General features: G+C 38.3%; 1 protein-coding gene across 1 annotated transcript; it reads right to left on the reverse strand.

The window, feature by feature from the left end:
* Positions 1-212: 212 nt before the first annotated feature.
* On the reverse strand, positions 213-1,175 carry LOC112855140 (olfactory receptor 11G2-like). Its single transcript, XM_025918689.2, has one exon. It carries the CDS (start codon positions 1,173-1,175, stop codon positions 213-215), a length of 963 nt encoding a protein of 320 aa, XP_025774474.2.
* Positions 1,176-16,220: the final 15,045 nt, after the last annotated feature.

Raw genomic sequence — 16,220 nt, forward strand, 5'->3', positions numbered from 1 at the left:
CTTCTTCATCTATAAAATGAGGGAATTGGATAATGTCTCTGAATCTTTTCTTGCTCTCATCATTCCAGGAAAAGTAGAAAACAGCCATGATGAATAAGCTCAATAATAGGATGAACAATTTTCAGAGTGGTATTAGTTACTAATTTTTTTCACCTGAAAAAATATGAAGGTAGGCCAATTACCCCCATTTTTCTTTATCAAGGTCATAACTTTTATATTCCTAGAAATTTCTGCAGGGCATGTTTCATATCTTTGTTCCTTAGACTGTAGATCACAGGATTAATGAATGGGGTTCCTACAGAATAAAACAGAGTCACAAGTTTCTGCATCCCAGCCTCATGCTCAGATGTTGGGCTCAGATACATGACCATCACCGAACCATAGAACAGTGAAACCACGGCCAGATGGGACCCACAGGTCGAGAAAGCTTTTCTTCGTCCAGCTGCTAAAGGGACTCTAAACACAGCTCTCAGGACCAGAGTATAGGACCCCATGATGCAGAGGAAAGGAATAAATAAGAGCAAGGAACTTATAATAGTCCACAAAAACTCCATTACTGGGACTCTGGCACAGGTGAGTGCTAATAGGGGACCTGGATCACACAGGAAGTGGTCAATTATCCTGGATCCACAGAAGGACATTTGGGAAATAACAATGATAGGTACTGGGAACCAAAGGAAACCAAGTATCCAGCAGCTGACCACAAGGTTGGTGCAGAGATGTCCAGTCATAAGAGTGGGGTAATGTAGAGGCCAGCAGATGGCAAGGTACCGATCAAATGCCATAATAGCCAAGAAGAAGCATTCTGTAGAACCCAAGGAGAAGAAAAAGTAGAACTGGAGAAAGCACCCAGAGAAGGAGATGACTTTGGTGTCAGAGAGGAAGTTGGCCAACATGTTGGGGACAGTGGAGGTGACATACCAGATCTCTAGGAAGGAGAAGTTGGCGAGCAAGATGTACATGGGGGTGTGGAGTCTCTGATCCCAGCGCACAGCACAGATGATGGACCCATTGCCCATGAGGGTCAGGAGGTAGACAACAGAGAAGAGCACAAAGAGGAGGATCTGCCCCTCCCTGGAGCAAGGGAAGCCCAGGAGGATGAAGCCAGTGATGGTGCTGGAGGTGTTGAGAGTATTTGAGATTTTCATGTGTCTGGAAGCTGTGAAAAAACCCATAATTACTGCATGTTCCTGGAATAGCAGAGGGGCTTCATTTTCTTTGTCCAAAGAAGAAACTGAGATTTGTTTATTTATAAATTATTAAGTCAATATTTATTGAATGTTTACTGTTTGCTAGGTATTTTTCCTAGATACTGGGGATATAGCAGTGAACAAAAGAGATTAAAATCCTTACTTCATTTAGCTTATCCCAGATAGGAGATTGCAATGTAGACTGGCATTACTCTGCATAATTCTCTTTTTCTCTCCTCCTAAACTAAATATACTGGGTTAGCTCTCTTCTTCATGAATGCCTTTGTAAGAGTAACTGAGGGGAGCGCCTGGATGGCTCAGACATTTGAGTGTCCGACTTCGGCTCAGGTCATGATCTCACCATTTGTGAGTTCAAGCCCTGCATCAGGTTCTGTGCTGACAATTAAGAGCCTGGATTGTGTGTCTCCCTCTCTCTCTGCCCATCCCTCACTAGTTCTCTGTCTCTTTCCCTCAAAAATAAATAAAAACATTAACAAAATAAAAACAAGAACCTGAGGTAATTTCTAATAGCAGTGTCATGGAGATGACCTGGGGCATAAGGGTTTCTGTAATTCTTAAAAAATGAATGGATAAATGCATTACCTTTAAGACCTCCATGAGTAGTCACCTAATGCAGCTGCTTATATGCAGGTGCCTTGTTGGGTCATGTGATTCTGGAGCAAGAAAACTGTGGGACTTTTGATATCAGTTAAAAATTATTTGACATTTGGCTATATTTCAACCTAACCTGTTGATTCAATATCTTTAATGCCATTGTTTACCAATTTTATGAGTAAATCAAGTGTGCTGGAGAAAACTCCTGAAAAAATTGCACCTAAGGCCATTTGGATTGTTATCCTAAAGATAAAATTAACATCAATAATATGACCATATTGGAAAAGGTCTGTTCTCTGGGGGTAAGGATGAAGTGATGTGCTGGAACCACACACCTCTTTTCTGGACCCAAGTTTGTTTAGGACATTTACTCGATTCCTATGGCAAGGGCATGTGTCTCATAAGAACTTTTAAGATCCTAACCATCTCTATCCCAATATCTATTGACTGCCACAGGGCTTTTGTGGCTTCAGCTAGGGTGGGAAGGGATGGGGAGAAGATGACTGTATTGTGAACTCCATCTTCTATATGCTTTTGCTGAGCTTTAAATTTGTCTGCCTGGGAGCTCAGGCTAAGTTCCACTTGATTATACATTTCTTCCTTCCTTCCTCCCTTCCTCCCTTCCTTCCTTCCTTCCTTCCTTCCTTCCTTCCTTCCTTCCTTCCTTCCTTCCTTCCATTCTTCCTTCCATTTATTTATTTTTGAGACAGAGAGAGACAGAGCAGCACAGAGCCTGACGTGGGGCTTGAACTCACGGACTGCGAGATCATGACCTGAGCTGAAGTCGGATGCTTAACCGACTGAGCCACCCACGTGCCCCTACATTTATTTCTCATGAAGGGCACTGAAAGCGGGCTTTATTTAAAAAGCTTATATTTGTAAAGCAACTCTCATTTAGAGTAAAAATATTCAGGACTTGATGCTTTTGTTGAAGAAAAATTTTTGCCCTAATTTGCCTGTTTCTGTAGAATGTGTTAAAACTAATATTGGAGTCCATTTGGTACACTGCTTACTCACAAATGGCAGAAGGCAGGATTTGATGTAACGAATGAACTCAGGTTATCCAGTCTCAGAAGTTAAAAGAAAAATTCTATGAAGCTTGTAAATAAGTTTACAGACAGAATACCTGGACTTGATCAATTCAAGGAATCTGTTGCTTAATAGTGATTATGTCTTTTGGTTTGGATTGTTTTATTGGGTTTCCTCAAATCTCAATTTATACTTGGTCATCTATTTGAACATCTTATTACTGGAAATGTGGGTAGTTAGAGTAAATCTTTATGGACTTTCTCTTTTAATATCACATCTCCCTTTCTCCTATCCTTCACATACAACTCAGTTACAATTTCTATTTGCTCTATTTCTAAAATTTATCTTGATGAATCTGCTTTTCTTTCTCCTGCATTTCCTTGTTCAAACTACCATTATTATTTCTCTGGATTACCACGAAGACCTCCTGAATTATCTCTCTTCTTCCTGCCTTTGCTTCTTTACAACCCATTTTCTACACAGTAGCCATATTGACCTTTTAATAATGTAAATAAGGTCATGTCATTTCTTTGTGTGAAAACATTCAGTAACTTCTCCAATGTAGAATAAAATCCAAGCTCCATTTTATGGTGCATGAGTCTCTGAACGATTTGACCTTCACCTACTTCACCAGTTTTTTCCCTTCCTCTCCCTCTTTTCCTCCTCTGCCTTTCCCTCTTCCCTCTTCTTCAGTTACATGGGACTTCTTCCTATACTAGAATAAGGCAAGTCTGTCTCTGACCAGGTGCTTTTGCTCTAGGTTTTGTGTGTGTGTGTGTGTGTGTGTGTGTGTGTGTGTGTGTGTGTGTTTGTTTTTGTTTGGAAATCTCATCTGGAACCCATTCTTCAGTTTCCAGCACTAATATTCTCTTCTTTTGAACACCCTATGTTAGTTCCTCTGCCATTCTTTTGTTCCTAAAGTTCTATTTATTTTCTTTAAGGTGCTTATCAAGATCTAAAATTATTTTATTTCTTTATTTATTTGTTGCATTTGCCAGTTGAATGAAGTCAGGGAACTGGTCTGTTGAATTCATTGTTTGATTATAGTTGTGGTGTGTAGTAGGTACTTAATAAATTGTTGTATAACTGCTCTTTTTTTTAACAAATATTTTTCTAATTATAAATATGTATATCATGGAATACTTTGAAAAATGCATGAGTTGTAATGAAGAGAATAAGAACTTTTAAAAGTATCTATAAAAGAAAATATTTTGGAGCACCTGGGTGGCTCAGTTGGTTAAGTGTCAGACTTTGATTTCAGCTCAGATCATGATCTCACGTTTTGTGAGTGTGAGCCCTGAGTCAGGCTCTGTGCCAACAGCATGAGCCTGTTTGGGATTTTCTCTATTCTCTCTCCCTGCCCCTCCCCCTCTTAAAAACAACAACAATGATATTTTGGGAGAAATATGTTCCAAGACTTAAAATAATATTATTTATTTGAAAGTGATTTTTACACCAAATGAACCTAAAATGTAATGTGAGTAAAATTTGCAGGGATGAATTATTTAATAGCTTCCATGTATTATCTTGAGTTACTAGAATTCTGGTATAGTTTTCAGGGAATTCATTTGAAAGAGGGTTTTGAAAGATTGAATGTTCTTGGTAACAGAAACTATTCTATTTTAAGTGATTATGTCTTTAACTGCTAAAGGATGGGTGGCAGAGAGGAAAAGTAGAAAGACAAGGGCCTAAATTCTCTTGAATAAAAAAAAAAACAATTATCTTGCTTTATGGATCTAGTATAGTTATTTAACATCTCTTAGTTTCTTGAATGTAGAATGGGAGCTATACTACATAATTCTGAATCCTGTTTATTTCTGAGATGTTTGTTGTTATTCTAGGAATACCCAGACTGCACAGGATAGCTAGACTTACAATTCTAGAAGTGATATATAATCCTGAAATGAAAACCCTTGCTGGATATTGTGTTAATTATAAATGAAGATATACAGGACAGCTCCCTTGCAGGATAGTTTTCCAGGTAAACGCCTGACAAAACTGTTCTGGAAAATAGGAAGTGTGTAAAAATATTTTATGCTGAATCTAATGAAATTAAATGTAAGTAAAGGTAGATATGTTTCTGCTAAGCTGTCTTATTACTCACTGTTTTTCAGTTAGTTCCTAAGTGTAGAAGGCAGCTGTCATGTTAACTGTCCATCTAAGTTGGCTGAGTCCCCCTAAATGGGCCTCAGAGGGTGGTATGGCCAACATTGTGGGAACGTGAACACAGGGGTCTCACTGTATCTATGCGATTCAGGCTGCTTGGACAGAAGATTAATAAGGCAAAGAAGCTTCACTTTTTAACTTGTGAAATGAGTATCCACAGCCTGGATTGCCCATAAGTAGTTGGTAATTGTGGTATAATAGAAGTAGTACTGAATTTGAACATGGGAGCCCAGGACTTGAATTCCAGCACTTATATTGCACTGTTGTGGGAAATTCTACAAGCCAGTTATTTCATACCTCTTAGTTTCCCCAAATGTCAAATGGAGGTGATAATGCCTTCCCCTGGGATAAAGACTGTTGAATGAGATAATGAAATGACAAGGTGGAAGCAACTTGTCGATATCTGACATAAAATAAATACCAAATGTTTTATGTAAGACTGTAGTAGAATTAGCAGGAAGCTTTTTTTCAGAGATATAGATTCTCCAGCTATATTTTAATATTTTTCCCTCTCTAAGCACTACATTACCTTCTTCCCTGAAGCATGAAAGGAAATCCAACTGAAACTTCTCAGTCAGTTTCTTGTAGGCTTTTCTGAGAGTAGAAGTAGTTGCTTTTGTGTAACCAGTTGGAGAGAAGGTGTAAAAATAGGTTGGAATGAAGATCAGTGAATGTATGTACTGTAGGATCCAGGAATTATAAGCAGAGTTTGTCTTTTGCTCCTTGAGGATTCATTTACTGTCTCTAGAAGGGGAGCTGTGCCAGGAGACATATCTGTGCTAACTATTCCCTTGCTCACTCCCTCCTTTCTCTGGAGACCCTTGTGCCTCCATTTCTGTCTTTATTTTCCCCAGTGGTGGAGGAAGTAATATCTTTTTTTGGGTCTAAATCTCTTAGAGATAGCCAGAGATGGAATCAATAGTGAACAATCACTCACCAACCTGTTCAGAATATGTATCTTATGCTTAAGGAAATTCTGTCAAACAAAACCCAAGATAAGGTGTCAGTATTGCAGAAGTTAATTTGTTTGCCTTCTGATAAATTGCTGTCAATTCTGAGTCTTGGGGAAAGATCCCCCACCCCCCACCAAAATAAAGAGGAGATTGGTTGGGGGGAGTAATGGACCTTAGCCAAGGGGCTGTGGAATCACTCTCTTTCCAAGGCCACTATGGCCTCCTCAGTGACCTTTCCTGCTCTTCTTTCAGTTAGAGGTTCTGAGTCACAGCAGCTTCATTGAAGAATCCTGCTTCTCATGGGACACTTATCAGGCCCAAGGATACTCTTGGCCAAAGGGGTGACATAGCAGGGTCATTCTGCAGCTAAGTGCAGAGAAGATGCCCTTGGGAATTGGCTTTCAATTTTTCTTCATCCTTAACAAAGGAGCAGATCTTTTAGCACTGCTCCTTGCCTGTTCCTTCATACTCCTTGAAGTAGTTTTCATCTTAAACATCTCACACTTGGTTGAAGCACCTTTGATGTTTCCCCTACCCATGGTGTATAATAACTCAAAGTCTATAGTCGGGTCAATAATGCCCCTGCAATACAGCTCTGCCTTATCTTTCAAGTCTTGCCTCTCAGAGTTTCCTGTTCTTTTTTCTCCTCTGCTCCATCCATACTTACATGTGCACACACAGAATTCAAGGCACGAATCTGGTAAGTGAGTCGTTTTACCTTCTGAAAGGCTTAAAGGAATGCCCTGACTCTAAAAGTGAGAGAACTCACTTCTGTAGAGTGATAAACTCAAAGATCTTAATTCACATATCCAAGTGTGGGAGGTTCACAAGTCAATTGCATGCAAGAGTACTCATGTGTTGCTGTGCTTGTTTTTCTTCCTTTTTATTTGCCATTCCCACCCCTCCTGGTACCTGTAATTAGATCTTAGAATGCATTGATACTATGAGCAGGTACATTATGGATTGGATGGGATATTGTGTGCTTGCTTAGGCACCTAATCACCATTCATGATGTTTCAATGGGAAAAACTTGTTGCAAATTTCAATCAGTCCTTGCATGAATTTGTATTTTCAGCAATGATTACTTTAAAAGTACACACTTTGTATGGGAAACTTGTTGCAAAAGACGATGCAAAACAAAAACATCAATGATAACTAAATACACAGAGAGTTGATGGTGTTTTATTTACACAGTATTCTCCTTTTCCTTCACATTTCCAGTCAGCTATTTTTATTTTTTTATTTAAGTTTTAGTTAACATACAGTGCAGTATTGGTTTCATGAGTAGTTTTTAGCGATTCATAACATACAACACCAAGTGCTCATCACAACAAATGCCCTCCTAAATACCCATCACCTGTCTAGCCCATCTCCTAACCACTTCCCTCCATCAACCCATAGTTTGTTCTCTATTATTAGGAGTCTCTTGTGGTTTGTTACCCTCTCTTCTCTTTGTCCCCACTTTCCATATGTTCATCTGTTTTGTTTCTTAAATTCCACATATGAGTGAAATCATATGGTATTTGTCTTTCTCTGATTGACTTATTTTGCTTAGCATAACACATTCTAGCTTCATCCACGTCATTGCAAATGGCAAGATTTTGTTCTTTTTTTTATGACTGAGTGATATTCCATTGTGTGTGTATATATATACCACATTTTCTTTATTCATTCATCAGGTGGTGGACATTTGGGCTCTTTCCATAGTTTGACTACTGTTGATAATGCTTCTATAAACATTGAAGTGCATGTACCCCTTCAAATCTCTATATTTGTGTCCTATGGGTAAATACCTAACAACACCACTGTGAATTGTAGGGTAGTTCTATTTTTTTTTTTTTTCCTGAGGAGCCTCCATACTGTTCTCCAGTGTGGCTGCACCAGTTTGTATTCCCACCAGCAGTGCAAGAGGATTCCCCTTTCTCCACATCCTTACCAATACTTGTTTCTTGTGTTGTTAATTTTAGCCATTCTTGTGAAGTGGTATCATGTTGTGGTTTTGATTTGTATTTCCCTGATGGTGAGTGATGTTGAACATCTTTTCATATGTCTGTTAGCCATGATGTCTTCTTTGGAAAAGTGTCTATTCATGTCTTTTGCCAATATTTTACTGAATTATTTGTTTTTTGGGTGTTGAGTTTGGTAAGTTCTTTATAAATTTTGGATACTATCCCTTTATGAGTCATGTCATTTGCAAATATCTTCACTCATTCTGTAGGCTGTCCTTTAGTTTTGTTGATTGTTTCCTTTGCTGTGTAGAAGCTTCTTGATGAAATCCCAATAGTTTATATTTGCTTTTGTTTCCCTTGCCGTTGGTGATGTGTCTAGTAACAAGTTGCTGCAAAGAGGTTGCTGCCTGTGTTGTCCTGTAGGATTTTGATGGTTTCCTGTTTCATATTTAGGTCTTTCATCCATTTTGAATTTGCTTTTGTGTATGGTGTAAGAAAGTAGTCTAGTGTCATTCTTCTGCATGTTGCTGTCCAGTTATCCCAACACCATGTGTTGAAGACACTGTCTTTTTTCCATTGACTATTCTTTGCTGCTTTGTCAAAGATTAGTTGACCAAATAGTTGTGGGTCCATTTCTGGGGTTTTCTTTCCATGCCATTGACCTCTGTGTCTGTTTTTGTGCCAGTACCATATAATCTTGATGACTACAGCTTTGTAATATGGGTTGAAATACAGAATCATGATGCCTTCAGTTTTGTTTTTCTTTTTCAGTATTGCTTAGACTATTTGGGTTTTTTTCTGGTTCCATACACATTTTAGGATTGTTTGAGCTAGCTCTGTAAGGAATGCTGATGGTATTTTTTAAATTTTTTAATATTTATTATTTAGAGAGAGAGAGAGAGAGAGAGAGAGAGCGCAAGCAGGGGAGGGTTAGAGAGAGGGAGACACAGAATCCGAAGCAGGCTCCAGGCTCCGAGCTGTCAGCACAGAGCCTGATGCGGGGCTGGAACTCACGAACTGAGAGATCATAACGTGAGCCAGTCAGGTGCTTAACTGACTCATCCACCCAGGCTCCCCATGAATACTGATGGTATTTTGATAGGGATTACATTAAATGTGTAGATTGCTTTTGGCAATATATACATTTCAACAATGTTTGCTCTTCCAATCCATGAGCATGAAATGTTTTTCCATTTCTTTGTGTCCTCTTCAATTTCTTTCATAAGTATTCTATAGCTCTCAGAGTATAGGTCTTTTACCTCTTTAGTTAGTTTTGTTACCAGATATCTTATTTTTTTGGTGCAATTGTAAATGGGATTGGTTCTTTGATTTCTTTTTCTGTTGCTTCCTTATTGGTGTATGGAAATGCAACAGATTTCTGCAAGTTGATTTTATATCCTGCAACTTTGCTGAATTCATGTATTAATTCTGACAATTTTTCGGTGGAGTCTTTTGGGTTTTCTACATACAATGGTGAAAGTTTGACTTCTTCCTTGCCAATTTGGATGCCTTTTATCTCCTTTTGTTTGATTGCTGAGGCTAAGACCTCCAGTACTATGTTAAATAGTAATGGTGAGAGTAGACATCCTTGTCTTGTTCCTGACCTTAGGGGAAAAGCTCTTAGTTTTTCCTCGCTGTGGATATTAGCTGTGGGTCTTTCATGTATGGCTTTTATGATGTTTCCATCTATGCTTACTTTGTTGAGGGTTTTTATCAAGAATTGATGCTGTATTTTGTCAAATGCTTTTTTTGCGTCTATTGATAGGATCCTATGATTCTTACACTTTCTTTTCATTAATGTGGTGTATTACATTGATTGACATGCAAATATAGAAGAAAGTGTATTCTTCTGCTTTAGGATGAAATGTTCTAAATATATCTGCTAAGCCCATCCAGTCAAGTGTGTCACTAAAAACCATTGTTTCCTTGTTGATTTTCTGCTTAGATGATCTGTTCTTCGCTGTAAGTGGGTGTTAAAGTCCCCTACCATTATGGTATTGTTATCAATTAGTTTCTTTATGTTGGTTACTAATTGATTTATATATTTGGGTGCCTCTGAGTTGGGGCATAAATATTTATAATCGTTAGATCTTCTTGATGGATATGATATAATGTCCTTCTTAATCTCTTGTTACAGTCTTTGATTTAAAATCTAGGTTGTCTGATATAAGTATAGCTACCCAGACTTTCTTTTGACATCTGTTAACATGGTTCTCCATCCCCTCACTTTCAATCTGCAGGTGTCTTAGGTCTAATGAACCTCTTGTGGGCAGCATATGGATAGATCTTGATTTTTTTAATCCATTCTGATACCCAATATCTTTTGATTGGAGCATTTATTCCATTTACATTCAGAGTGACTATAGATATGAATTTAGTGCTGTTGTGTTACCTGTAGAGTTGGTGTTTCCAGTGATGTTCTGGTACTTTGTAGTCTTTGTTGCTTTGGCCTTTTTTTTTTCTCCATTCAAAGTCCCCCTTAAAATATTTTGTAGGCCTGGTTTAGTCGTCATAAACTCCTTTACTTGTTGTTTGGGAAACTCTTTGTCCCTTCTTCTATTCTGAATGACAACCTAGCTGGATAAATATTTCTTGGCTGCATATTTTTCCCACTCAGCACTTTGAATATTTACTACAAATCCCTTCTGGCCTGCCAAGTTTCAGTGGATAGGTCTGCTACTACCTTTATGTGTCTACTCTTGCAGGTTAAGGACATTTGCCCTTAGCTGCTTTCAGAATTCTCTCTTTACCTTTGTATTTGCAAATTTCATTATGATAGGTTGTGGTGTTGAGTTGTTTTTGTTGATTTTGAGGGGAGTTCTCTGTGTCTCTTGGACTTGAATTACTGTGCTCTTCCCCAGGTTAGTGAAGTTCTTAGCTTTAATTTGTTCAAATAATCCTTCTCCCCCCTTTTCCTGCTCTTCTTCTTCTGGGACTCCTATGATATGGAGACTATTTTTGCTTTATGGAATTGCTGATCTCCCTTGGCATGGTATAATAGTTTTCTTTCCATCTTCTTTTGAGCTTTTAGTTTTCCGTAATTTTATCTTCTATATAACTTCTTCTCTACTCAGATTCCTCAGCCCTCATTGAAAATATATCCGGTTGTTTTTGCAGATCAGTTATAGCAGTTTTTATTTCAGTCTGACTAGTTCTTAGGTCTTTGATCTCTGCAGCAAGGGTTTCTCTGGTGTCTTCGATGCTTTTCTCAAGTCCAGACAGTAGTCTTATGACTGTTGTTCTAAATTTTTGTTCAGATATATTACTTATATCTGTGTTGAGCAAGTCCCTGGCTCTGATTTCTTTTTGACCTTTCTTTTGGGGAGAATTCTTCCATCTTGTCATTTTGGCTAAGTTTCTGCCTTTTGTCTATTTTGAATGCTGGTTATGTTTCCTGCATCTGAAGATAATGCTATATTAAAAAGGGGTTAGGCACTGTCCAGAGCCTGGAACTTCAGGATGTTTCTGTATATGCTGTGTGCACTCTACTGTTGCATTTTGGCTTCTCTTTCCCATTGGTCAGTCCTCTGCAGAGCTCCTCCTTGCCTGCAGTGGTGGGGTGTTTGGACATTTAACTAGATGTACTTTGATTTGTTTGTTAAAATAAACCTCACACCTGCCACACTGTCACCCTTCAATGATGGATATCCATCTGCCAGTCCTCAGATTGATTTCCAGGGTGTTCCAAGTGATCTGACCTCAATACAGCTGTGTTTGAGGGATAGGGAAAGCCCAGGGTTCCCTTACTTCTCCACCATCTTAATTCCTCATCTCCAGTCAATTATTTTTTAAGGATGAAGTTCAAGATATTTGTGTATCACAATATACCATTAGTAATAGTAGGTGAAACAATCAAGCTGTAACAAAACTCTGTTTCTATTTTTGTTAATTATGAAATACACAAGCCCAGTTCATATTGAACTTAGATCCATACTAAAATTAATTTAAAAATTTTTTTCCTGTAGAAAAAAATTTGTAAAAATCTTGCATAGGATCAGCTAAGCATTTATCATTTAGGATTTAATGATTCTTATTCCATTCTATTTATTTGTGCTACAAAAATGTTACTTTAATTTTCAAATATGATAGTTTAACTTTGAAGGCAAAAATTCCTTTTCATAGAATTTTTTTTTTCTTGCATGATTTTATTTAAATTCAAGTTAGTTAACATATAGTGTAGTAATGGCTTCAGAAGTAAAATTGAGTGATTCATCACTGACATTTAACACTCAGTACTCAACACAACAAGTGCCCTCCTTAACCCATCACCCATTAAGCCCATCCCTCCACTTCCCCTACAGCAACTCTCAATTTGTTCTCTATAGTTAAGAGTGTCTTATGGTTTTCCTCCCTGTTTTTATCTTATTTTATTTTTCCTTTCCTTTCTCTATGTTCATCTGTTTTGTTTCTTAAATTCCACATATGAGTGAAATCATATGATATTTGTCTTTCTCTGACTTATTTTGCTTAGCACAATACACTCTAGATCCATCCACATTGTTGCAAATGGCAAGATTTCATTCTTTTTGATTGCCAAGTAATATTCCATTATATATATACACCACTTCTTCTTTATCCATTCATCAGTTGATGGACATTTGGGCTCTTTTCATAGTTTGGCTATTGTTGATAATGCTGCTATAAACATTAGGGTGTATCTGCCCCTTTGAATTAGTAGCTTTGTATCCTTTGGATAAATACCTGGTAGTGCATTTGATGGGTCATAGAGTTTATCTTTAACTTTCTGAGGAACCTCCACACTGTTATCCAGAGTGGCTGCTCTAGTTTGCATTCCCACCAATAGTGTAAGATGGTTCCCCAGTCTGCACGTTTTTGCCAACATCTGTTGTTTCCTGGGTTGTTAATTTTAGCCATTCTGACAGGTGTGAAGTGGTATCTCATTGTGGTTTTGATTTGTATTTCCCTGATGATGAGTGATATTGAGCATTTTTTGGCAAGAATGCCTTTGTTTTTAGAAATCTACTTTAGACCCTGGAAGTTGGCACCAATTTACTAGCATCTGGAGGGTCATTTGATTTTGTTGCTTGTTATTTATTTTGAGAGAGAGAGAGAGAGAGAGGGCGCGTGCATGAAAGTGGGGGAGGGGAATAAATAGACGGGGAGAGAGAATCCCAAGCAGGCTCTGAGCTTGGATGTTGTAGACTCTAATTCTAAAGTTCTCTATTGGCCAGCAAAAGAGCAGACACAGGATTGAAAGCGAGAGATGGCTAATGTCTGGGAGAAGACAAGAGCCCCGAATAAGGGTCCTTGCCCCATATTTATTCAGGTCAGAAGGCTTACAAACGTGATGGGCATGTACAAAGAGACAAAGAAACTGTGAGCATTAACTTGTGGATGTGAGGGGAAAGCGTTTGGGGTTTGAGTCAATACAAAACAAAATCCCATGCCTGGTAGATGGGTAAATGGTTGTTAACAGCAGACAGGAGGCACCGTGCCTGTTTATCTTAGCTAGCCTAGGGGATGAGACAGGGGGAATAACCTCAGGGTTAATAAGGCACCTTTTCTTTTGTTAACCATCTCCGCTCTGGGCTGCTTTGCCTGCAGCACAGGGGTCCATAGTCCAATTCACCAACTTACCTAACCTGGCCCTATCCTCCTGTGAAAGCAGCTTTTCTGCTATAGTACTAAACTGGGGGTGCTTCCACCCTGAATATCTAATCTTGTTTATTTCAGACACCTATATATTGGGCACTTTTGCGCCATTTCTATTTCAGGTCTTTGCCTCTCCCTCTCTATTTTGGGGGCTCTACACCCCCTCCCTATTTTGGAGTGCATTCACATCTCCCTATTTCTGGCACCTTTGTGTCTCCCTTTTCTCGGGGTGTCTTTGCGCCCCCCTATTCTAGGAGTTCCAATCTGGTTTACCCAAATTTGGGTGTGAGCATTTTGTGACTTTGTATTTCTTTATGCCTTGTTAACCCATTGGTGTAAGCCCGGGGGATTCCTAGATTACCCCCCACACTTGGTCAGAGTGTGTGTCAGCACGGAACCTGATGTGGGGCTTCAACTCACAAACTGTGAGGTCATGACCTGAGCCAAAACCAAGAGTTGGATGCTTAACTGACTGAGTCACCCAGTCGCCCTGAGGCTCATTTGATTTTAAAAATGGTCAATTTGTAATGTTGATTGGATCTGGACCAGGAAAAGAAATCTGTCCCTCCCTCCTACTATAAAAGATATCAACAGGATAATCAGGGAAATTATAGAATAAGGACCTAAATGAGATAATAGTATTCTATCAATATAAATATAAACCACATATTGTGGTTATGTGAGAAACCATTCCTTGTATCTAGAAAATACATACTGGGAGCACCTGGGTGGCTCAGTTGGTTGAGTGTCTGACTTGGTTTCAGCTCATGTCATGATCTTATGGTTCATGAGTTTGAGCCTCGCATCAGGCTCTGTGCAGGTAGCATGGAGCCTACTTGGGATTCTCTTTTTCTGCCTCTTCCCCACTTGTGCTGTCTGTCTCAAAGTAAATAAATAAAACTTAAAAAGAAAAAAAAATACACACTGAAACATTGAAATGTAATGGTGTTACCAAACTCCAAGTTTGGCTGCCCATTGCTTGAAATGCCAGTACTCAAGAGACAAGTTTTGAGTGGAAAGGAAATTTGAGCTTTATTCAGGAAGTGGGTCAACTGGGGAGAAGACAGACTTGTCCATAAACCAACTCAGGTTTCTGCACTGCCCAGGAGTTTTTAAAGGGGTTTAAGGTAGTTAATCAGCAAAAGAAATGTAATGGCCTGCAGCATTTCTCAATCACGTGCATACTCACTGGTGCCAGCTGCAAACGTTATCTCAGTGCTCCTGGGTTGTGTGAGGGCCTCCGGTTCTTGTTTTGTTCAGGAGTACTCTCTTCTTTCTGAAAAGGAGGGCAAGATTTACAGATACACAAAAAGAGGTTAGTAACATCATTTGTGTGACCTAAAAAAAGAAAAAAAATTGCTAAAAAAAAGTTGCTAGGCTAATCAGAAAATGGAGATTTGCTGGCCTCTGCAGTCTGGGAAAGTTCTGGTCCGTCACTCCTCAAAGCCAGCAGTCGGCAAACCTCAAGGAAAGTAAGTTAGTTCTGTTACAGATCAAGGCGCTTAGGTTTGCAAGCAGAGTGTGTTCCCTTAAGGTGAGTTAACTCTTAAAACCAGCTGACGTGCTGTAACAGGGGCAAGATGCCCGCAACTAACTCTCCAAAGGTATCTATGTAAAAAAAACAAGACACATGCACAGGGAAAGAGAGAGAGAGAAGGGGGGGGGGTGGTAATAAAGCAATTATAAATTTTAACCATTTGGAATCTGGAATAAGGGCATATAGAAGTTCCATATTATTCTTGCAGCTTTTCTATAAAGCTGAAAATACTTCAAAATGAAAAATTACAAAAAAAATCCTCAGATCTCTTGTATTTAAGTATGTCTTTTTTCTCTTGGTTCTCAAGGTCATATTTGGAAGCATGTAGCCTTTTTAAATTAGACAACTTCCAGAAATCTATCAGTAGCTACTTAATCAACAGTCACTATGTGTCTATGACTCTTCTGTGAATGAATATGAGAATTGCATAGAGAAATGTAGAGAAAAGTAGAGGAATGCAAATAACTGTAAACGGTTGTCCTCATCTACAAGTCTTTTAGCATGGGGAACTTAACACGAATATTCCAGAAGAAAAAAATGTGAAAAAGTTGCCAGGAATAAGCTATTTTATGAAATTATTTAATGAGTAAGAATTTTGGAGCTGTAAAGGACATTTACCTTGGGATAGGAAGAGTTATATTCTAAATATAGTCGTTCATTCATGACCCCAAATATATTTCATGTGGATCTATCACTCATGTGAAATGTGAGAACTTACTCAGATATATATTTACACTTTGTATTATTTCTTTAGAATTATTTTCCATATTTTATTATATATTTAAAACACACATGCATACATATATACTTAGATATGTATATATCTGTGTTTAAATAAAAACTGGGTTCTGAATTGTGATTTGTATTATATTTTGCAGACCAACTTATTTTATTCTAGTTCATTTACACTTGAAAGATAAATCAGTTTAAATAGTGAAGAAATATAAACAGTCTGCCAACTTTTTAGGGACACATTAACTCAGGAATGTGAGGCATAAGAAACAGTAGAATGTGATTGATAAGAGTCTTCAGTTTGAAATATTGCTAGTATGACTTTATCATAATTTATATCTTACCAGCTGATATCAGAGTCAAGAGACTTTCCTTGTTCTGTATAATACCCATGAAACTGACTGCAATGAAGCTGGATGGCCAACCTGCCTTTTCT

The sequence above is a fragment of the Puma concolor genome, chromosome B3 (assembly GCF_028749965.1).
Source record: "Puma concolor isolate L17-30 chromosome B3, mPumCon1.1.hap2, whole genome shotgun sequence".
Classification (NCBI taxonomy): Eukaryota; Metazoa; Chordata; class Mammalia; order Carnivora; family Felidae; genus Puma; species Puma concolor.

Coding starts and splice junctions, on each gene's coding strand:
- LOC112855140 (XM_025918689.2), bottom strand. CDS start 1,175: ATGGGTTTTTTCACAGCTTCCAGACACATGAAAATCTCAAATACTCTC.